Raw genomic sequence first — 22,500 nt, 5'->3', positions numbered from 1 at the left:
GAGGAGATCTGCATGGAGGAATGGGCCACTGTAGACTTTTTGTTTTCTTTTGTTCTACTGTATTATTGACTGTATGTTTTGTTTATTCCATGTGTAACTCTGTGTTGTTGTTTGTGTCGAACTGCTATGCTTTATCTTGGCCAGGTCGCAGTTGCAAATGAGAACTTGTTCTCAACTAAGCCTACCTGGTTAAATAAAGGTGTTCTCAACTAGCCTACCTGGTTAAATAAAGGTGTTCTCAACTAGCCTACCTGGTTAAATAAAGGTGTTCTCAACTAGCCTACCTGGTTAAATAAAGGTGTTCTCAACTAGCCTACCTGGTTAAATAAAGGTGTTCTCAACTAGCCTACCTGGTTAAATAAAGGTGTTCTCAACTAGCCTACCTGGTAAATAAAGGTGTTCTCAACTGGCCTACCTGGTTAAATAAAGGTGTTCTCAACTAGCCTACCTGGTTAAATAAAGGTGTTCTCAACTAGCCTACCTGGTTAAATAAAGGTGTTCTCAACTAGCCTACCTGGTTAAATAAAGGTGTTCTCAACTAGCCTACCTGGTTAAATAAAGGTGTTCTCAACTGGCCTACCTGGTTAAATAAAGGTGTTCTCAACTAGCCTACCTGGTTAAATAAAGGTGTTCTCAACTAGCCTACCTGGTTAATAAGGTGTTCTCAACTAGCCTACCTGGTTAAATAAAGGTGTCTCAACTAGCCTACCTGTGTTAAATAAAGGTGTTCTCAACTAGCCTACCTGGTTAAATAAAGGTGTTCTCAACTAGCCTACCTGGTTAAATAAAGGTGTTCTCAACTAGCCTACCTGGTTAAATAAAGGTGTTCTCAACTAGCCTACCTGGTTAAATAAAGGTGTTCTTCTCAACTAGCCTACCTGGTTAAATAAAAGGTGTTCTCAACTGGCCTACCTGGTTAAATAAAGGTGTTCTCAACTAGCCTACCTGGTTAAATAAAGGTGTTCTCAACTAGCCTACCTGGTTAAATAAAGGTGTTCTCAACTAGCGTACCTGTGTTAAATAAAGGTGTTCTCAACTAGCCTACCTGGTTAAATAAAGGTGTTCTCACTAGCCTACCTGGTTAAATAAAGGTGTTCTCAACTAGCCTACCTGGTTAAATAAAGGTGTTCTTCAACTAGCCTACCTGGTTAAATAAGAGGTGTTCTCAACTAGCCTACCGGTTAATAAAGGGTGTTCTCACTACCTACCTGGTTCCAATAAAGGTGTTCTCACCTAGCGCTACCTGTTAATATAAGGTGTTCTCAACTAGCCTACCTGGTTAAATAAAGGTGTTCTCAACTAGCCTACCTTTGGTTAAATAAAGGTGTTCTTCAACTAGCCTACCTGGTTTAAATAAAGGGTTCTCAACTAGCCTACCTGGTTAAATACAGGTGGTTCTCAACTAGCCTACCTGGTAAATTAAAGGTGTTCTCAACTAGCCTACCCTGGTTAAATAGGTGTTTCCAACTAGCCACCTGGTAAATTAAAGGTGTCTCAACTAGCCTACCTGGTTATACATAAAGGTGTTCTCAACTAGCCTACCTGGTTAAATAAAGGTGTTCTCAACTAGCCTACCTGGTTAATAAGGTGTTTCTCAACTGGCCTACTGGTTAATAAAGGTGTTCTCAACCATAGACCTACCTGGTTAAATAAAGGTGTTCTCATCTAAGCCTACTGGGTTAAATAAAGGTGTTCTCAACTAGCCTACCTGTTAAATAAAGGTGTTCTCAACTAGCCTACCTGGTTTAATAAATGGTGTTCTCCAACTGGGCCTACCCTGGTTAATAAACGGTGTTCTCAACTAGCCTACCTGGGTTAAATAAAGGTGTTCTCACTAGCCTACCTGGTTAAAATAAAGGTGTTCTCAACTAAGCCTACCTGGTTAATAAAGGTGTTCTCAACTAGCCTACCTGGTTAAATAAAGGTGTTCTCACTAGTCCTACCTGGTTAAATAAAGGTGTTGCTCAACGGCCTACCTGGTTTAAATAAAGGTGTTCTCAACTAGCCTCCCTGGTTAAATAAAGGTGTTTCCAACTAGCCTACCTGGTAAGGTAAGCCTACCTGGTTAAATAAAGGTGTTCTCAACTAGCCTACCCCCCCCCCAAACCCCCATGGTTAATAAAGGTGTTCTCAACTAGCCTACCTGGTTAAATAAAGGTGTTCTCACTAGCCTACCTGGTTAATAAAGGTGTTCTCAAGCTAGCCTACCTGGTTAAATAAAGGTGTTCTCAACTAGCCTACCTGGTTAAATAAAGGTGTTCTCAACTAGCCTACCTGGTTAATAAAGGTGTTCTCAACTAGCCTACCTGGTTAAATAAAGGTGTTCTCAACTAGCCTACCTGGTTAAATAAAGGTGTTCTCAACTAGCCTACCTGGTTAAATAAAGGTGTTCTCAACTAGCCTACCTGGTTAAATAAAGGTGTTCTCAACTAGCCACCTGGTTAATAAAGGTGTTCTCAACTAGCCTACCTGGTTAAATAAAGGTGTTCTCAACTAGCCTACCTGGTTAAATAAAGGTGTTCTCAACTAGCCTACCTGGTTAAATAAAGGTGTTCTCACTAGCCTACCTGGTTAAATAAAGGTGTTCTCAACTAGCCTACCTGGTTAAATAAAGGTGTTCTCAACTAGCCTACCTGGTTAAATAAAGGTGTTCTCAACTAGCCTACCTGGTTAAATAAAGGTGTTCTCAACTAGCCTACCTGGTTAAATAAAGGTGTTCTCAACTAGCCTACCTGGTTAAATAAAGGTGTTCTCAACTAGCCTACCTGGTTAAATAAAGGTGTTCTCAACTAGCCTACCTGGTTAAATAAAGGTGTTCTCAACTAGCCTACCTGGTTAAATAAAGGTGTTCTCAACTAGCCTACCTGGTTAAATAAAGGTGTTCTCAACTAGCCTACCTGGTTAAATAAAGGTGTTCTCAACTAGCCTACCTGGTTAAATAAAGGTGTTCTCAACTAGCCTACCTGGTTAAATAAAGGTGTTCTCAACTAGCCTACCTGGTTAAATAAAGGTGTTCTCAACTAGCCTACCTGGTTAAATAAAGGTGTTCTCAACTAGCCTACCTGGTTAAATAAAGGTGTTCTCAACTAGCCTACCTGGTTAAATTAAAGGTGTTCTCAACTAGCCTACCTGGTTAAATAAGGTGTTCTCAACTAGCCTACCTGGTTAAATAAAGGTGTTCTCAACTAGCCTACCTGGTTAAATAAAGGTGTTCTCAACTAGCCTACCTGGTTAAATAAAGGTGTTCTCAACTAGCCTACCTGGTTAAATAAAGGTGTTCTCAACTAGCCTACCTGGTTAAATAAAGGTGTTCTCAACTAGCCTACCTGGTTAAATAAAGGTGTTCTCAACTAGCCTACCTGGTTAAATAAAGGTGTTCTCAACTAGCCTACCTGGTTAAATAAAGGTGTTCTCAACTAGCCTACCTGGTTTAATAAAGGTGTTCTCAACTAGCCTACCTGGTTAAATAAAGGTGTTCTCAACTAGCCTACCTGGTTAAATAAAGGTGTTCTCAACTAGCCTACCTGGTTAAATAAAGGTGTTCTCACTAGCCTACCTGGTTAAATAAAGGTGTTCTCAACTAGCCTACCTGGTTAAATAAAGGTGTTCTCAACTAGCCTACCTGGTTAAATAAAGGTGTTCTCAACTAGCCTACCTGGTTAAATAAAGGTGTTCTCAACTAGCCTACCTGGTTAAATAAAGGTGTTCTCAACTAGCCTACCTGGTTAAATAAAGGTGTTCTCAACTAGCCTACCTGGTTAAATAAAGGTGTTCTCAACTAGCCTACCTGGTTAAATAAAGGTGTTCTCAATAGCCTACCTGTTAAATAAAGGTGTCTCAACTAGCCTACCTGGTTAAATAAAGGTGTCTCAACTAGCCTACCTGGTTAAATAAAGGTGTTCTCAACTAGCCTCCCTGGTTAAATAAAGGTGTTCTCAACTAGCCTACCTGGTTTAAATAAAGGTGTTCTCAACTAGCCCTACCTGGTTAAATAAAGGTGTTCTCACTAGCCTACCTGGTTAAATAAAGGTGTTCTAACTAGCCTACCTGTTAAATAAAGGTGTTCTCAACTAGCCCTACCCGGTTAAATAACAGGTGTTCTCAACTAGCCTACCTGGTTAAATAAAGGTGTTCTCAACTAGCCTACCTGGTTAAATAAAGTGTTCTCAACTAGCCTACCTGGTTAAATAAAGGTGTTCTCAACTAGCCTACCTGGTTAAATAAAGGTGTTCTCAACTAGCCTACCTGGTTAAATAAAGGTGTTCTCAACTAACCTACCTGGTTAAATAAGGTGTTCTCAACGACGGCCTACCTGGTTAATAAATGGTGTTCCAACTGCCTACCTGGTTAAATAAGGTGTTCTCAACTAGCCTACCTGGTTAAATAAAGGTGTTCTCAACTAGCCTACCTGGTTTAAATAAGGTGTCTCAGCTAGCCTACCTGGTGTAATAAGTGTTCTCACTAGCCTCCCTGGTTAATAAAGGTGTTCTCAACTAGCCTCCCTGGTTAAATAAAGGTGTTCCTCAACTAGCCTACCTGGTTAAATAAAGGTGTTCTCAACGAGCCTACCCTGGTAAAGGTGTCTCAACTAGCCTCCCGGTTAAATAAAGGTGTTCTCAACTAGCCTACCCTGGTTAAATAAGCTGTTCTCAACTAGCCTACCTGGTTAAATAAAGGTGTTCTCAACTAGCCTACCTGGTTAAATAAAGGTGTTCTCAACTAGCCTACCTGGTTAAATAAAGGTGTTCTCAACAGCCTACCTGGTTAAATAAAGGTGTTCTCAAACTAGCCTACCTGGTTAAAATAAAGGTGTTTCTCAACTAGGCTACTGGTTAAATAAAGGTGTTCTCAACTAGCCTACCTGGTAAATAAAGGTGTTCTCAACTAGCCTACCTGGTTAAATAAAGGTGTTCTCAACTAGCCTACCTGGTTAAATAAAGGTGTTCTCAACCTAAGCCTACCTGGTTAAATAAAGGTGTCTAACTAGCATACCTGGTTAATAACGGTGTTCTCAACTAGCCTACCTGGTTAAATAAAGTGTTCTCAACTAGCCTACTGTGTTAAATAAAGGTGTTCTCAACTAGCCTACCTGGTTAAATAAAGGTGTTCCTCAACTAGCCTACCTGGTTAAATAAAGGTGTTCTCAACTAGCCTACCTGGTTAAATAAGGTGTTCTCAACTAGCCTACCTGGTTAAATAAAGGTGTTCTCAACTAGCCTACCTGGTTAAATAAAGGTGTTCTCAACTAGCCTACCTGGTTAAATAAAGGTGTTCTCAACTAGCCTACCTGGTTAAATAAAGGTGTTCTCAACTAGCCTACCTGGTTAAATAAAGGTGTTCTCAACTAGCCTACCTGGTTAAATAAAGGTGTTCTCAACTAGCCTACCTGGTTAAATAAAGGTGTTCTCAACTAGCCTACCTGGTTAAATAAAGGATGAAATAAAATAAATATAAATAAATAATAATAATAGATATTTAAATATATCTCTGTGGTCTGAGGGGCCATCTCTATCTCCAAATGACTACAGACCCGTAGCGTTCACGTCTGTAGCCATGAAGTGCTTTGAAAGGCTGGTCATGGCTCACATCAACACCATTATCCCAGAAACCCTAGACCCCCACTCCACTTTGCATACCGCCCCAACAGATCCAAAGATGATGCAATCTCTATTGCACTCCACACTGCACTTTCCCACCTGGACAAAAGGAACATTCATTGACTACAGCTCAGCATTCAACACCATAGTGCCCTCAAAGGACCCTGGGACTAAACACCTCCCTCTGCAACTGGATCCTGGATCCCGCCCCCAGGTGGTAAGGCTAGGTAACAACACATAATCCTCAACACAGGGGCCAGGCTACAGTGGTAGGCCTGATCACAACAGTGGTAGGCCTGATCACCGACAATGATGAGACGGCCTACAGGGAGGAGGTCAGAGACCCGGCCGTGTGGTTCCAGGATAACAACCTCTCCCTCAACGTGATCAAGACAAAGGAGATGATTGCGGACTACAGGAAAAGGAGGACCGAGCACGGCCCCCATTCTCATCGACGGGGCTGTAGTGGAGCAGGTTGAGAGCTTCAAGTTCCTTGGTGTCCACATCACCAACAAACTATCATGGTCCAAACACACCAAGACAGTCGTGAAGAGGGCACGACAAAGCCTATTCCCCCACAGGAATAGGAATAAGATGTGTTATTGGTCCTCAGATTCTCAAAAGGTTCAAAAGCTGCACCATCGAGAGCATCCTGACTGGTTGCATCACTGTTTGGTATGGCAACTGCTTGGCCTCCGACCACAAGGCACTACAGAGGGTAGTGCGAATGGCCCAGTACATCACTGGGGCCAAGCTTCATGCCAAACAGGACCTCTATACCAGGCGGTGCCAGAGGAAGGCACTAAAAATTGTCAAAGACTCCAGCCACCCTAGTCATAGACTGTTCTCTCTGCTACCACAAGCAGTACTGGCGAACCAGTCGAGGTGCAAAAGGCTTCTTAACAGCCTTTACCCCCAAGCCAAATGACTCCTGAACAGCTAATCAAAGTGCTACCCAGACTATTTTCATTGCCCCCCCCCCCTCTCTTTTACGCTGCTGCTTCCCTCTGGTTATCATCTATGCATAGTCACTATAACTCTATGTCCATGTACATATTACCTCAACTAACATGTGCCCCCGCACATTGACTCTGTCATGGTACCCCCCTGTATATAGCCTCCACATTGACTCTGTAATGGTACCCCCTGTATATAGCCTCCACATTGACTCTGTACCGGTACCCCCTGTATATAGCCTCCACATTGACTCTGTAATGGTACCCCCCTGTATATAGCCTCCACATTGACTCTTTGGTTGTTTAGTACACTACAGAACTCACTCTGTTTAGCACAGTACCGTACTCCCTCTGTTTAGCACATGACCTCAAATCCTTAAAGAGATGGGTGGGGCTAAGGCTTAAGAGGGTGTGAACAATTCTGAATGGGTGTAGACAAAGAAGACCTCTCCAATGGGTTAACCAAAACATTCAAAATGTCAGTTTTCCCAAAAGTGGGGTTCCACGTTCATCAACATTCAAAGCAGAATTACTTTCCCATTGTTCCTCAACTGCAGTGGATGACATATTTATCCAATGAAAAAAATTATAAAAATCAAGAGCCACTCCCCCCCCAGGACACTGAAGAGCCTCTCTCTCCCCCCCCCAGGACACTGAAGAGCCTCTCTCTCTCTCTCCCCAGGACACTGAAGAGCCTCTCTCTCTCTCTCCCCAGGACACTGAAGAGCCTCTCTCTCTCTCTCTCCCCAGGACACTGAAGAGCCTCTCTCTCTCCCCCCCCAGGAGACTGAAGAGCCTCTCTCTCTCTCTCCCCAGGACACTGAAGAGCCTCTCTCTCTCTCTCCCCAGGACACTGAAGAGCCTCTCTCTCTCTCTCCCCAGGACACTGAAGAGCCTCTCTCTCTCTCTCCCCAGGACACTGAAGAGCCTCTCTCTCTCTCTCCCCAGGACACTGAAGAGCCTCTCTCTCTCTCTCTCCCCAGGACACTGAAGAGCCTCTCTCTCTCTCTCTCCCCAGGAGACTGAAGAGCCTCTCTCTCTCTCTCTCCCCAGGAGACTGAAGAGCCTCTCTCTCTCTCTCTCCCCAGGACACTGAAGAGCCTCTCTCTCTCTCTCTCCCCAGGACACTGAAGAGCCTCTCTCTCTCTCTCTCCCCAGGACACTGAAGAGCCTCTCTCTCTCTCTCCCCAGGACACTGAAGAGCCTCTCTCTCTCTCTCTCCCCAGGAGACTGAAGAGCCTCTCTCTCTCTCTCTCCCCAGGAGACTGAAGAGCCTCTCTCTCTCTCCCCAGGAGACTGAAGAGCCTCTTTCTCTCTCTCCCCAGGAGACTGAAGAGCCTCTCTCTCTCTCTCCCCAGGAGACTGAAGAGATCCCCCCCCCCCCCAGGAGACTGGAGATCCCCCCCCCCAGGAGACTGAAGAGCCACCCCCCAGGAGACTGAAGAGCCCCCCCCCAGGAGACTGAAGAGCCCCCATCCCAGGAGACTGAAGAGCCCCCCCTCCCAGGAGACTGAAGAGCCCCCCCCCCCCAGGAGACTGAAGAGATGAGCTACTGTGTACTGGACTCCACCATGGATTTATTCCCTATCCTTTCTAGCCCTTGCTATCTCCTTGCTTGCTAATTCGGCCTGCTAACTGCTAGCTTGTTTAGCCCCAGTCCGCTAACTGCTACCTTGTTTAGCCCCGGCCTACTAACTGTTAGCTTGTTAGCACAGGCCTGGTAACCGTCTGAATTGCCGCGGCCCAACCATTCACTGGACCCATATTTACTTTCAATCTCTTTTCGATTTTTATTTGTTTATACCTTCCGGTAACCTGCCTCACCCAATGTGATACGGAATCGCTATTATTTTTAATTTTTAGAACACACTCAAGAACCTCCAGAAGCTAACCAGCTAACTAGCTACAAGCTATTTAGTCATTGTTAGCCACTGCTAGCGGCTTTTATCTTTTACCTTCTGCACAGCCAGCCAGTTTTTTTAACCTGGATAATACTCGCCAGTCTACCTTCCCTGCCCCATCCACCGCTGCCCCCTGATCACTTGGCTACATAGCTGATGCATGCTGGACTGTCCATTAATCACGGTACTCCATTCTGCTTGTTTATGTTTTATCTGTCGGCCCCAGCCGCACTCAGGCTCTGTGTGTAGTTAATCCGACCCTCCCTGCCTAGTCAACGCCATTTTACCTGCTGTTGTTGTGCTAGCGGATTAGCTGTTGTTGTCTCACCTACTGTTTTAGCTACTGTTTTAGCTAGCTCTCCCAATTCAACACCTGTGATTACTGTATGCCTCGCTGTATGTCTCTCTCAACTGTCAACATGCCTTGTATACTGTTGTTCAGGTTAGTTATCATTGTTTTAGTTTACAACGGAGCCCCTAGTTCCACCCTTCATACCCCTGATACCTCCTTTGTCCCACCTCCCACACATGCAGTGACCTCACCCATTACAACCAGCATGTCCAGTGATACAACCTCTCTCATCATCACCCAGTGCCTGGGCTTACCTCCGCTGTACCCGCACCCCACCATACCCCTGTCTGCGCATTATGCCCTGAATATATTCTACCATGCCCAGAAATCTGCTCCTTTTATTCTCTGTCCCCAACGCTCTAGGCGACCAGTTTTGATAGCCTTTAGCCGCACCCTAATTCTACTCCTCCTCTGTTCCGCGGGTGATGTGGAGGTAAACCCAGGCCCTGCATGTCCCCAGGCACCCTCATTTGTTGACTTCTGTAATCGAAACGGCCTTGGTTTCATGCATGTCAACATCAGAAGCTTCCTCCCTAAGTTTGTTTTACTCACTGCTTTAGCACACTCTGCGAACCCTGATGTCCTTGCCGTGTCTGAATCCTGGCTCAGGAAGGCCACCAAAAATTCTGAGATTTCCATACCCAACTATAACATTTTCCGTCAAGATAGAACTGCCAAAGGGGGAGGAGTTGCAGTCTACTGCAGAGATAGCCTGCAAAGTAATGTCATACTTTCCAGGTCCATTCCCAAACAGTTCGAACTACTAATTTTGAAAATTACTCTCTCCAGAAATAAGTCTCTCACTGTTCCCGCCTGCTACCGACCCCCCTCAGCTCCCAGCTGTGCCCTGGACACCATTTGTGAATTGATCGCCCCCCATCTAGCTTCAGAGTTTGTTCTGTTAGGTGACCTAAACTGGGATATGCATAACACCCCGGCAGTTCTACAGTCTAAGCTAGATGCACTCAATCTCACACAAATCATCGACCTGGCCCGGGTATCCTGGAAGGACATTGACCTCATCCCGTCAGTTGAGGATGCCTGGTCATTCTTTAAAAGTAACTTCCTCACCATTTTAGATAAGCATGCTCCGTTCCAAAAATGCAGAACTAAGAACAGATATAGCCCTTGGTTCACTCCAGACCTGACTGCCCTCGACCAGCACAAGAACATCCTGTGGCGGACTGCAATAGCATCGAATAGTCCCCGCGATATGCAACTGTTCAGGGAAGTCAGGAACCAATACACGCAGTCAGTCAGGAAAGCTAAGGCCAGCTTCTTCAGGCAGAAATTTGCATCCTGTAGCTCCAACTCCAAAAAGTTCTGGGACACTGTGAAGTCCATGGAGAACAAGAGCACCTCCTCCCAGCTGCCCACTGCACCGAGGCTAGGTAACACTGTCACCACCGATAAATCCATGATTATCGAAAACTTCAACAAGCATTTCTCAACGGCTGGCCATGCCTTCCGCCTGGCTACTCCAACCTCGGCCAACAGCTCCGCCCCCCCCCCCGCAGCTACTCGCCCAAGCCTCTCCAGGTTCTCCTTTACCCAAATCCAGATAGCAGATGTTCTGAAAGAGCTGCAAAACCTGGACCCGTACAAATCAGCTGGGCTTGACAATCTGGACCCTCTATTTCTGAAACTATCCGCCGCCATTGTCGCAACCCCTATTACCAGCCTGTTCAACCTCTCTTTCATATCGTCTGAGATCCCCAAGGATTGGAAAGCTGCCGCAGTCATCCCCCTCTTCAAAGGGGGAGACACCCTGGACCCAAACTGTTACAGACCTATATCCATCCTGCCCTGCCTATCTAAGGTCTTCGAAAGCCAAGTCAACAAACAGGTCACTGACCATCTCGAATCCCACAGTACCTTCTCCGCTGTGCAATCTGGTTTCCGAGCCGGTCACGGGTGCACCTCAGCCACGCTCAAGGTACTAAACGATATCATAACCGCCATCGATAAAAGACAGTACTGTGCAGCTGTCTTCATCGACCTTGCCAAAGGCTTTCGACTCTGTCAATCACCATATTCTTATCGGCAGACTCAGTAGCCTCGGTTTTTCGGATGACTGCCTTGCCTGGTTCACCAATTACTTTGCAGACAGAGTTCAGTGTGTCAAATCGGAGGGCATGCTGTCCGGTCTTCTGGCAGTCTCTATGGGGGTGCCACAGGGTTCAATCCTCGGGCCGACTTTTTTCTCTGTATATATATCAATGATGTTGCTCTTGCTGCGGGCGATTCCCTGATCCACCTCTACGCAGACGACACCATTCTATATACAGTGCCTTGCGAAAGTATTCGGCCCCTTGAACTTTGCGACCTTTTGCCACATTTCAGGCTTCAAACATAAAGATATAAAACTGTATTTTTTTGTGAAGAATCAACAAGAAGTGGAACGACATTTATTGGATATTTCAAACTTTTTTAACAAATCAAAAACTGAAAAATTGGGCGTGCAAAATTATTCAGCCCCCTTAAGTTAATACTTTGTAGCGCCACCTTTTGCTGCGATTACAGCTGTAAGTCGCTTGGGGTATGTCTCTATCAGTTTTGCACATCGAGAGACTGAAATTTTTTCCCATTCCTCCTTGCAAAACAGCTCGAGCTCAGTGAGGTTGGATGGAGAGCATTTGTGAACAGCAGTTTTCAGTTCTTTCCACAGATTCTCGATTGGATTCAGGTCTGGACTTTGACCTTGCCATTCTAACACCTGGATATGTTTATTTTTGAACCATTCCATTGTAGATTTTGCTTTTTGTTTTGGATCATTGTCTTGTTGGAAGACAAATCTCCGTCCCAGTCTCAGGTCTTTTGCAGACTCCATCAGGTTTTCTTCCAGAATGGTCCTGTATTTGGCTCCATCCATCTTCCCATCAATTCTAACCATCTTCCCTGTCCCTGCTGAAGAAAAGCAGGCCCAAACCATGATGCTGCCACCACCATGTTTGACAGTGGGGATGGTGTGGTCAGGGTTATGAGCTGTGTTGCTTTTACACCAAACATAACGTTTTGCATTGTTGCCAAAAAGTTCAATTTTGGTTTCATCTGACCAGAGCACCTTCTTCCACATGTTTGGTGTGTCTCCCAGGTGGCTTCTGGCAAACCTTAAATGACACTTTTTATGGATATCTTTAAGAAATGGCTTTCTTCTTGCCACTCTTCCATAAAGGCCAGATTTGTGCAATATACGACTGATTGCTGTCCTATGGACAGAGTCTCCCACCTCAGCTGTAGATCTCTGCAGTTCATCCAGAGTGATCATGGGCCTCTTGGCTGCATCTCTGATCAGTCTTCTCCTTGTATGAGCTGAAAGTTTAGAGGGACGGCCAGGTCTTGGTAGATTTGCAGTGGTCTGATACTCCATCCATTTCAATATTATCGCTTGCACAGTGCTCCTTGGGATGTTTAAAGCTTGGGAAATCTTTTTGTATCCAAATCCGGCTTTAAACTTCTTCACAACAGTATCTCGGACTTGCCTGGTGTGTTCCTTGTTCTTCATGATGCTCTCTGCGCTTTTAACGGACCTCTGAGACTATCACAGTGCAGGTGCATTTATACGGAGACTTGATTACACACAGGTGGATTGTAGTTATCATCATTAGTCATTTAGGTCAACATTCAGAGATCCTCACTGAACTTCTGGAGAGAGTTTGCTGCACTGAAAGGGGCTGAATAATTTTGCACGCCCAATTTTTCAGTTTTTGATTTGTTAAAAAAGTTTGAAATATCCAATAAATGTCGTTCCACTTCATGATTGTGTCCCACTTGTTGTTGATTCTTCACAAAAAAATAGTTTTATATCTTTATGTTTGAAGCCTGAAATGTGGCAAAAGGTCGCAAAGTTCAAGGGGGCCGAATACTCTCGCAAGGCACTGTACTTCCGGCCCGTCCTTGGACACTGTGCTATTTAACCTCCAAACGAGCTTCAATGCCATACAACACTCCTTCCGTGGCCTCCAACTGCTCTAAACGCTAGTAAAACCAAAGGCATGCTTTTCAACCGATCGCTGCCTGCACCCGCACACCAGACCAGCATCACCACCCTGGATGGTTCCGACCTTGAATATGTGGACATCTATAAGTACCTAGGTGTCTGGCTAGACTGTAAACTCTCCTTCCAGACTCATATCAAACATCTCCAATCGAAAATCAAGTCAAAAGTCGGCTTTCTATTCCGCAACAAAGCCTCCTTCACTCACGCCGCCAAACTTACCCTAGTAAAACTGACTATCCTACCGATCCTCGACTTCGGCGATGTCATCTACAAAATTGCTTCTAACACTCTATTCAGCAAACTGGATGCAGTTTATCACATTGTCATCCGTTTTGTCACTAAAGCACCTTATACCACTCACCACTGCGACTTGTATGCTCTAGTCGGCTGGCCCTCGCTACATATTCGTCGCCAGACCCACTGGCTCCAGGTCATCTACAAGTCCATGCTAGGTAAAGCTCCGCCTTATCTCAGTTCACTGGTCACGATGGCAACACCCATCCGTAGCACGTGCTCCAGCAGGTGTATCTCACTGATCATCCCTAAAGCCAACACCTCATTTGGCCGCCTTTCGTTCCAGTTCTCTGCTGCCTGGGACTGGAACGAATTGCAAAAATCGCTGAAGTTGGAGACTTTTATCTCACTCACCAACTTCAAACATCTGCTATCTGAGCAGCTAACCGATCGCTGCAGCTGTACATAGTCTATTGGTAAATAGCCCACCCTTTTTTACCTACCTCATCCCCATACTGTTATTATTTACTTTTCTGCTCTTCTGCACACCAATATCTCTACCTGTACATGACCATCTGATCATTTATCACTCGTGTTATTAATCTGCTAAATTGTAATTATTCGCCTACCTCCTCATGCCTTTTGCACACATTGTATATAGACCCCCCCTTCGTTTTCTACTGTGTTATTGACTTGTTAATTGTTTGCTCCATGTGTAACTCTTTGTTGTCTGTTCACACTGCTATGCTTTATCTTGGCCAGGTCGCAGTTGCAAATGAGAACTTGTTCTCAACTAGCCTACCTGGTTAAATAAAGGTGTTCTCAACTAGCCTACCTGGTTAAATAAAGGTTAAATAAAAAAAAATAAAAAATCCTTTGCACAATGTAGATTAGCTGGTTCTAAACCAGCTCAGATGACATTTTACTGTATATGACCCAATACCTTTATATAGCTCTAAGGCTTGATGTTTAATTCTGTCTGTGTGTGTGTGTGTGTGTGAACAATGAACATTTGTGGAACGATGAATAAAAACTGACCAATAAGACTGTTTATAACACCAAGAAAATCAAATCAAAACATAAAGATCAAAAGTTTTATTATCTATAATAAAAATACAAACCAAGAGAAAATATACTTACTATATGTAGAGAGGTAATAAGAAAGTACATTAATTTTTTTTTACAAAATATACTTCTACAAGGCAAATATTGAGCACGATCACATGCAAACAATAATGACATTATTATTTGGGAAAATCAGGTTAATATAAATCGTTTAAAACATACAAGAAGAAACATCTCTGCAATCAGTCTGTCAATTTTCTGCATTTTTCAAAAGTCAAAATAAAACGTTTCGCCACAGTGACAATGTTACTTTGTGACGACTATTTGATTTGATTCCGAGTTCGGGACATATGAGATGTATGCGATAACTATTTATAAAAACATGTACATTCAGTTTTTCACCAACTCACTTTACACAGACTTTACTCGCACATAAAAGAGGGAGGCTTGCGTTGCTGATGTTGGCACACGTGCCACTCAAATACACCCCTGGGACACCGATTAAACAGTTTACTAAATATTTGAAAGATTTTTTTTTTAAACACCTGGTTTTCTGAACATCGGTGTATTGCTTACTTGGATTTTTCCGCTGATTAATTAAGATAAGCAGAATAAGGCGTTTACATGACTAACGCCATACTCTGCCTTCTACCATAATCAATTTAATATCAGATTATTAGTGTGCATGTCAACGTACTCATTGTCAAATTGCAAAAAAGAGCTCACAGTCACCTACTGTTTTAAAACAAACACCACAACATATTAACTTTCTTATCTAACAAGATAACTAACCATAGAACTAAAGTTTCAACAAAAACTGCTTTAGATTACTTTAAATTATACTACTATTACATATCAGAAGCATTTCTGAAAGCAGAAGCCCATCCAAGACACAGTTGTTCGTTTTAGTCCATATCCATACGAACACTCCTGGAGAAAACAAAATCAGAACATATTATGATCCTAAAACCTGATAGAGCAGTCAAATAACTAAGAAATAAAAATTGGAGAATTTATTAAAAATTTTATTTAAAAAAAATATATATTCTGCTTTGGGGAATTCCAGGTGTCTACCACTTAATTCCAGTTTTATGAACAAAAAATCTGGTTCCCAAATGGCACCCTATTCCCTATATAGTGCAGTACGTTAGACCAGGGCTGGCACCCTATTCCCTACATAGTGCACTACTTTAGAGCCATCTAAAGGGAACAGGGTGCCATTTGGGACACAGCCCAGATCTACTAACTACATCATCCCAGGTCTACATCATGCCAGGTCTGCTAACTGCTCTACATCATCCCAGGTCTGCTAACTACTCTATATTCTCTACCCACAACCACTGTGTGTGTGTGTGTGTGTGTGTGTGTGTGTGTGTGTGTGTGTAATATAGGCATATAAGAGGGCAAGCGAGACAAAGCCTGTTAGAACATTTTAGACCTCTGGCAAGACTTACTTCCTCTCTGGTTCAGAAGTTTGTGTCTTTGATCTTTAAAATAGATCCACATCAGGCTAATTACCTTCTTTCAGCTCTGGACTGTAATGATCATTAGGACCATTCTTAAAGGAAGCAAAACTACACGAGAGTGGAGGTGGAGCTCTACAAAGAAATAACATTTCTCTAACATTAATATCTTCTTAAAATTGTTTCATCACGTCATAAAGATACACAACCTCATGACTGAGAGGCAGAAATACATTTTTATCTACAACTGTGACAGGGGGGGTTAGGCCGTCATTGTAAATAAGAATTTGTTCTTAACTGACTTGCCTAGTTATTGTTTTCTTTAGGAATGTAGTGAAGTAAAAGTATGTAATTTTTACTCCATACATTTTCCCCTGACACCCAAAAGTACTCGTTACATTTTGAATGCTGAGCTGGACAGGAAGATGTTCTAATTCACACAATCATCAAGAGAACATCCCTGGTCATCCCTACTGCCTCTGATCTGGAGGACTCACTAAACAGAGAACATCCCTGGTCATCTCTACTACCTCTGATCTGGAGGACTCACTAAACAGAGAACATCCCTGGTCAACCTTACTGCCTCTGATCTGGAGGACTCACTAAACAGAGAACATCCCTGGTCATCCCTACTGCCTCTGATCTGGAGGAGTCACTAAACAGAGAACATCCCTGGTCATCCCTACTGCCTCTGATCTGGAGGACTCACTAAACAGAGAACATCCCTGGTCATCCCTACTGCCTCTGATCTGGAGGACTCACTAAACAGAGAACATCCCTGGTCATCCCTACTGCCTCTGATCTGGAGGACTCACTAACCACACATGCTTCCTTTGTAAATGATGTCTGAATGTTGGAGTTTGCCCCTGGCTCTCTGTAATTAAACAAGAAAATATCTGGTCTGCTTTATAAGGAATTTGAAATGATTTATACTTTTGATACTTAAGTATATTTTATAAATTACATTTACTTGTGATACTTAAGTATATTTAAAACCCAAATACTTTTATTCAAGTAGTATTTTTATTGGGTGACTTTCACGATTACTTGAGTCATTTTCTATTAAGGCATCTTCACTTCTACTCAAGTATGAAAATTGGGTACATTTTCCACCCTGCTGCAATGTGAGGGAGGTGGAGACTGTTGATGATAATCATTGAGTCAGTGCATAAAGTACTAGAATGCAATAGACGGAGGCTCACTGAGAAGAGCACACATAACAAGGAAACACTACCAGAAGTATGTGGACACCTGCTCGTCCAACATCTCATTCCAAAATCATGAGCATTAATATAGAGTTTGTCCCCCCCCCATTTGCTGCTATAACAGCCTCCACTCTTCTGGGAAGGCTTTCCACCAGATGTTGGAATATTGCTGCTATAACAGCCTCCACTCTTCTGGGAAGGCTTTCCACTAGATGTTGGAATATTGCTGCTATAACAGCCTCCACTCTTCTGGGAAGGCTTTCCACTAGATGTTGGAATATTGCTGCAGGGACTTGCTTCCATTCAGTCACAAGAGCATTAGTTAGGTCGGCCACTGATCTTGGGCGATTAGGCCTGGTTCACAGTCAGCGTTCCAATTCATCCCAAAGGAGTTTGATGGGGTTGAGGTCAGGGCTCTGTGCTGGCCAGTCAAGTTCTTCCTCACGATCTCAACAAACTATTTCTGTATGGACCTCGCTTTGTGCACGGGGACATTGTCATACTAAAACAGTGAAGGGCCTTCCCCAAACTGTTGCCACAAAGTTGGAAGCACAGAATCATCTAGAATGTCATTGTATGCTGTAGCGTTAAGATTTCCCTTCACGGGAACTAAGGGGCCTGAACCATGAAAAACAGCCCTAGACCATTTACAGTTGGCACTATGCAGTCGGGCAGATAGCGTTCTCCTGGCTTCCACCAAACCCAGATTCGTCCGTCTGACTGCCAGATGGTGAAGTGTGATTCATCACTCCAGAGAACACATTTCCATTTCTCCAGGGTCCAATGGCAGTGAGCTTTACACCACTACAGCTGACCCTTGGCATTGCTCATGGTGATGCTTGTGTGCGGCTGCTCGGCCATGGAAACCCATTTCATGATGCTCCCGCCGAACAGTTATTGTGCTGATGTTGCTACAAGAGGCAGTTTGGAACTCGGTAGTGAGTGTAGCAACCGAGGACAGACGATTTTCAGAGGTCCTGTTCTGTGAGCCCTACCACTTCGCAGTTGAGCCGTTTTTGCTCCTAGACATTTCCACTTCACAGTAACAGCCCTTACAATTGACCTGCTTTAGCAGGGCAGAAACTTTACGAACTGACTTGTTGGAAAGGTGGCATCTTATGACAATGCCACATTGAAAGTCACGGAGCTCTTCAATAAGGTGATTCTACTGCCAATGTTTGTCTATGGAGATTGCATGGCTGTGTGCTTATACACCTGTCCGCAACGGGTGTGGCTGAAATAGCCGAATCCACTCATTTGAATGGGTTGTCCACATACATTTGTATATATAGTGTATTTCTGGAGTGTTTTTCTGGATAATGTATAGTGGTGAACCTCCCGAGATAACCCTTCCTATTGACTACCTGATACTTAGCCAATATAAGCTAGTTAGCATTCTAACATGGCACCCATGACTAGTCATGTATGCGTTTCAGCCTCTAAGGAAGAGCCCTTAGTTCACAACCAATCAGAGGACTTTAAAGGTTTAAAAAGGAAATGAATGGAAATCCTGCAGGGGTACTGTAGGTCCCCGAGAGAAGGGTTAGCTCAGTGACATTATCATATACATATGTGATTTTATCTCTAGAAGATGGCCAGCCTTGGTGTAATGAGTTTGCTGGTGGGTGTGTAAAGGGGAGAGTCTAAACCAGTCTTGGTGTTTGGTGTAAAGAGCATGGGCCTGGCAAACTGGGCTGGGTGTTTGGGGACAGGAACTGTCAGAAGCGGTCTTGGTTACGGAGGGCCTAAACAGGCTTGGGGCTGGGTGTTTGGGGACAGGAACAGGGGCTGTCGAGACTCTGGCCACACCGCCAGCAGCAGTAATGGTCCTGGTGCCACGCCCGGCCATCTGCCTCCTTCTTGTAGTCCTCACAGAAGATCAGCTGCAAACCAGAGGAGAAAAGATACACACATCCTAAGGGTTCTTTATTGGATAAAGTGTTTCTCTAGGGAACCAAAAAAAAGATCAAAATACTGCATCTGACTGCAGAGATGCCGTTTCTGACTGCAGAGATGCAGTTTCTGACGTTAACTCTCGTTAACACATGTGAGTGTTGACGAGGACAAGGCTGGAGATCACTCTGTCAAGCGGATTGAGTTCAAATAACAGACTGGAAGCTTCAAAAGGAGGGTGTTGCTTGGAATCATTGTTCTTCCTCTGTCAACCATGGTTACCTGCAAGGAACATGTGCCATCATCATTGTTTTGCACAAAAGGGCTTCACAGGCAAGGATATTGCTGCCAGTAAGCTTGCACCTAAAACAACCATTTATCAGATCATCAAGCACTTCAAGGAGAGCGGTTCAATTGTTATGAAGAAGGCTTCAGGGTGCCCAAGAAAGTCCAGCAAGCGCCAGGACAGTCCCCGAAAGTTGATTCAGCTGCGGGATCGGGGCACCAGCAGTACAGAGCTTACTCAGGAATGGCAGCAGGCAGGTGTGAGTGCATCTGCACGCACAGTGAGGCGAAGACCTTTGGAGGATGGCCTGGTGTCAAGAAGGGCAGCAAAGAAGCCACTTCTCTCCATGAAAAATATCAGGGACATACTGATATTCTGAAAAAGGTACAGGGATTGGACTGCTGAGGACTGGGGTAAAGTCATTTACTCTGATGAATCCCCTTTCCGATTGTTTGGGGCATTCAGAAAAAAAGCTTGTCCGGAGAAGACAAGGTGAGCGCTACCTGTGTTATGCCAACAGTAAAGCATCCGGAGACCATTAAACCATTAAAATGTTGGGTTGCTTCTCAGCCAAGGGAGTGGGCTCACTCACAATTTTGCCTCAGAACACAGCCATGAATAAAGAATGGTACCAACACATCCTCCGAGAGCAACTTCTCCCAACCATCCAGGAACAGTTTGGTGACGAACAATGCCTTTTCCATCATGACGGAGCACCTTGCCATAAGGCAAATTGATAACTAAGCGGCTCGGGGAACAAAACATTGATATTTTGGTTCCATGGCCAGGAAACTCCAGACCTTAATCCCATTGACAACTTGTGGTCAATCCTCAAGGTGGGTGAACAAACAAAACCCCACAAATTCAAGAATGGGCTGCCATCAGTCAGGATGTGGCCCAGAAGTTCATTGACAGCATGCCAGGAAGAATTGCAGAGGTCTTGAAAAAGAAGGGTCAACACTGCAAATATTGACTCTTTGCATCAACTTCATGTAATCGTCAATAAAAGCCTTTGACACTTGGGAAATGCTTGTAATTATACTTCATAGTTCCGTTGTAACTTCTGACAAAGACACTGAAGCAGCAGCAAACTTTGTGTGAATTTATATTTGTGTCGTCTTCAAAACTTTTGGCCACGACTGTAATAGTTTGCATGGCACCTCATCCTATAACTGAACAGCAAATAAGCTATCGTTAGCTCACCCGGCCTGTGTTTAGTGACAGTTTGCTGGTCCAATCAGAGGAGTGTCTATTTTGTATACAGCAGTTCTGTGTCTCAAAGACAATTTTCCCGTTGGGACATTAATGTTCATCCTATTTCCATGAGTCTCCCCTCACCTCGTCAGACCCTGGACAGCGTGGTCTGGTCCTCTGGCAGTACCATCTTCCACAGAGCAGCCCTACTCCGCACCCCTCCTGCCCCCCCCCCCCCCCTCCTGCCCCCCTCCCCCCTCACCTCATCACATCCCGAACAGCGTGGTCTGGTCCTCTGGCAGTAGTGTCTTCCACAGAGCAGCTCTCCCTCCCTCCAGTAGTACACTAGATCCACCAGAGCCTCTCCACACTCTGAACACACGAAGCAGGTCGGGTGCCACTGCTTGTCGTAGCCCGCCCACTCTGCATACACCACAGGACTGTCAAGGGGGGCGAGCTCCCCGCAACCACTGCAATGCTGTAGGAGGGGAGAGTTGAGGGAGAATGTGGAATAAGAGGGAACAGGGAGAGACAAAAAACAACTCCATTGAGCAAACTGACACCACAGGAATTGGGGGAGGGGAGGGGGGGGGGGGGGGGGTAACCCACTAGCCAGTATACTGTCCCATCCACACAACATGATGATCGTGCATCATCCTCTCTCAAAGCCCACATCACCACAAACAGCACTAAGGCCAAGCCCGAAACATGGTGCAATCCATGTTATGATATAAGCAATCAAAGGCAGATGTTTAGGCAGCCTTTAAAGTAGTTTTCATACTGCTCTCTGTCTGTTTGCTGTCGTCCTCTCTCTGCGTACTATGGAGGTTTTATATAGCGTTCTCGATGGAGCCACAATGACAATCAGTTGAAAGCAATGTCAACATACAGTCACTTTGTAGTGAGACGAACATCTGAAGCTAAAGGATTGTCCTTGGACTTGAGCTGACAGGGAGAGAGAAATACAGAGACAGAGACAGAGAGAGAGAGACGCAGAGACAGAGACACAGAGAGAGAGAGACGCAGAGACAGAGACGCAGAGACAGAGACGCAGAGAGAGAGAGAGACGCAGAGAGAGAGAGAGAGAGAGACGCAGAGACACAGAGAGAGAGAGAGACGCAGAGACAGACACAGAGAGAGAGACGCAGAGACAGACACAGAGAGAGAGAGAGAGAGAGAGAGAGAGAGAGAGAGAGAGAGAGACGCAGAGACAGAGAGAGAGAGAGATGCAGAGACAGAGACAGAGACACAGAGAGAGAGACAGAGAGAGACAGAGAGAGAGGCAGAGACAGAGACAGAGAGAGAGAGAGAGAGAGAGAGGCAGAGACAGAGAGAGACAGAGAGAGAGAGACGCAGAGACAGAGAGAGAGAGACGCAGAGACAGAGAGAGAGGCAGAGACAGAGACAGAGAGAGAGAGGCAGAGACAGAGACAGAGAGAGAGAGGCAGAGACAGAGACAGAGAGAGAGAGGCAGAGACAGAGACAGAGAGGCAGAGAGAGAGAGGCAGAGAGAGAGACAGAGAGAGAGAGAGACAGGCAGAGACAGAGAGAGAGAGAGAGGCAGAGACAGAGAGAGAGAGAGATGCAGAGACAGAGAGAGAGAGAGAGGCAGAGACAGAGAGAGAGAGAGAGAGATGCAGAGACAGAGACAGAGAGAGAGATGCAGAGACAGAGAGAGACAGAGAGAGAGAGAGAGAGAGAGAGAGAGAGAGAGAGAGAGAGAGAGAGAGACAGAGAGAGATGCAGAGACAGAGACAGAGAGAGAGATGCAGAGACAGAGAGAGAGAGAGATGCAGAGACAGAGACAGAGAGAGAGAGAGACGGCAGAGACAGAGACAGAGAGAGACGCAGAGACAGAGACAGAGAGAGAGAGAGAGATGCAGAGACAGAGAGAGAGAGACGCAGAGACAGAGACGCAGAGAGAGAGAGACGCAGAGACAGAGACGCAGAGAGAGAGAGACGCAGAGACAGAGACGCAGAGAGAGAGAGACGCAGAGACAGAGACGCAGAGAGAGAGAGACGCAGAGACAGAGACGCAGAGAGAGAGAGAGACGCAGAGAGAGAGAGAGAGAGAGAGATGCAGAGACAGAGACACAGAGAGAGAGACGCAGAGACACAGAGAGAGAGAGAGAGACGCAGAGACAGACACAGAGACAGACACAGAGAGAGAGAGAGAGAGAGAGAGAGAGAGAGACAGAGAGAGAGAGAGACGCAGAGACAGAGAGAGAGAGAGATGCAGAGACAGAGAGAGAGAGAGAGCGAGAGATGCAGAGACAGAGACACAGAGAGAGAGGCAGAGACAGAGACAGAGAGAGAGGCAGAGACAGAGACAGAGACAGAGAGGCAGAGACAGA

General features: G+C 45.0%; 1 protein-coding gene across 1 annotated transcript in view; it reads right to left on the bottom strand.

Annotated features, from left to right (window-relative positions):
• Window positions 1–14,120: 14,120 nt before the first annotated feature.
• The window catches only part of LOC109884229 (LIM and cysteine-rich domains protein 1), a 35,429-nt gene continuing 27,049 nt past the window's right edge, over window positions 14,121–22,500 (bottom strand). The window contains exons 7-8 of the mRNA XM_031796076.1: window positions 20,409–20,624; window positions 14,121–18,656 (exon numbers count right to left, since the gene is read on the bottom strand). Of these exons, the coding sequence (XP_031651936.1) occupies window positions 18,519–18,656; window positions 20,409–20,624 (354 nt within the window). The 3' untranslated portion in view covers window positions 14,121–18,518. The remainder of the gene's footprint in view (window positions 18,657–20,408; window positions 20,625–22,500) is intronic.

The sequence above is a fragment of the Oncorhynchus kisutch genome, linkage group LG1, assembly GCF_002021735.2.
Source record: "Oncorhynchus kisutch isolate 150728-3 linkage group LG1, Okis_V2, whole genome shotgun sequence".
NCBI classification, from domain to species: domain Eukaryota; kingdom Metazoa; phylum Chordata; class Actinopteri; order Salmoniformes; family Salmonidae; genus Oncorhynchus; species Oncorhynchus kisutch.
Note: the sequence above shows the minus strand (reverse complement) of the source record. Positions and strands in the feature narration are given on the sequence as shown.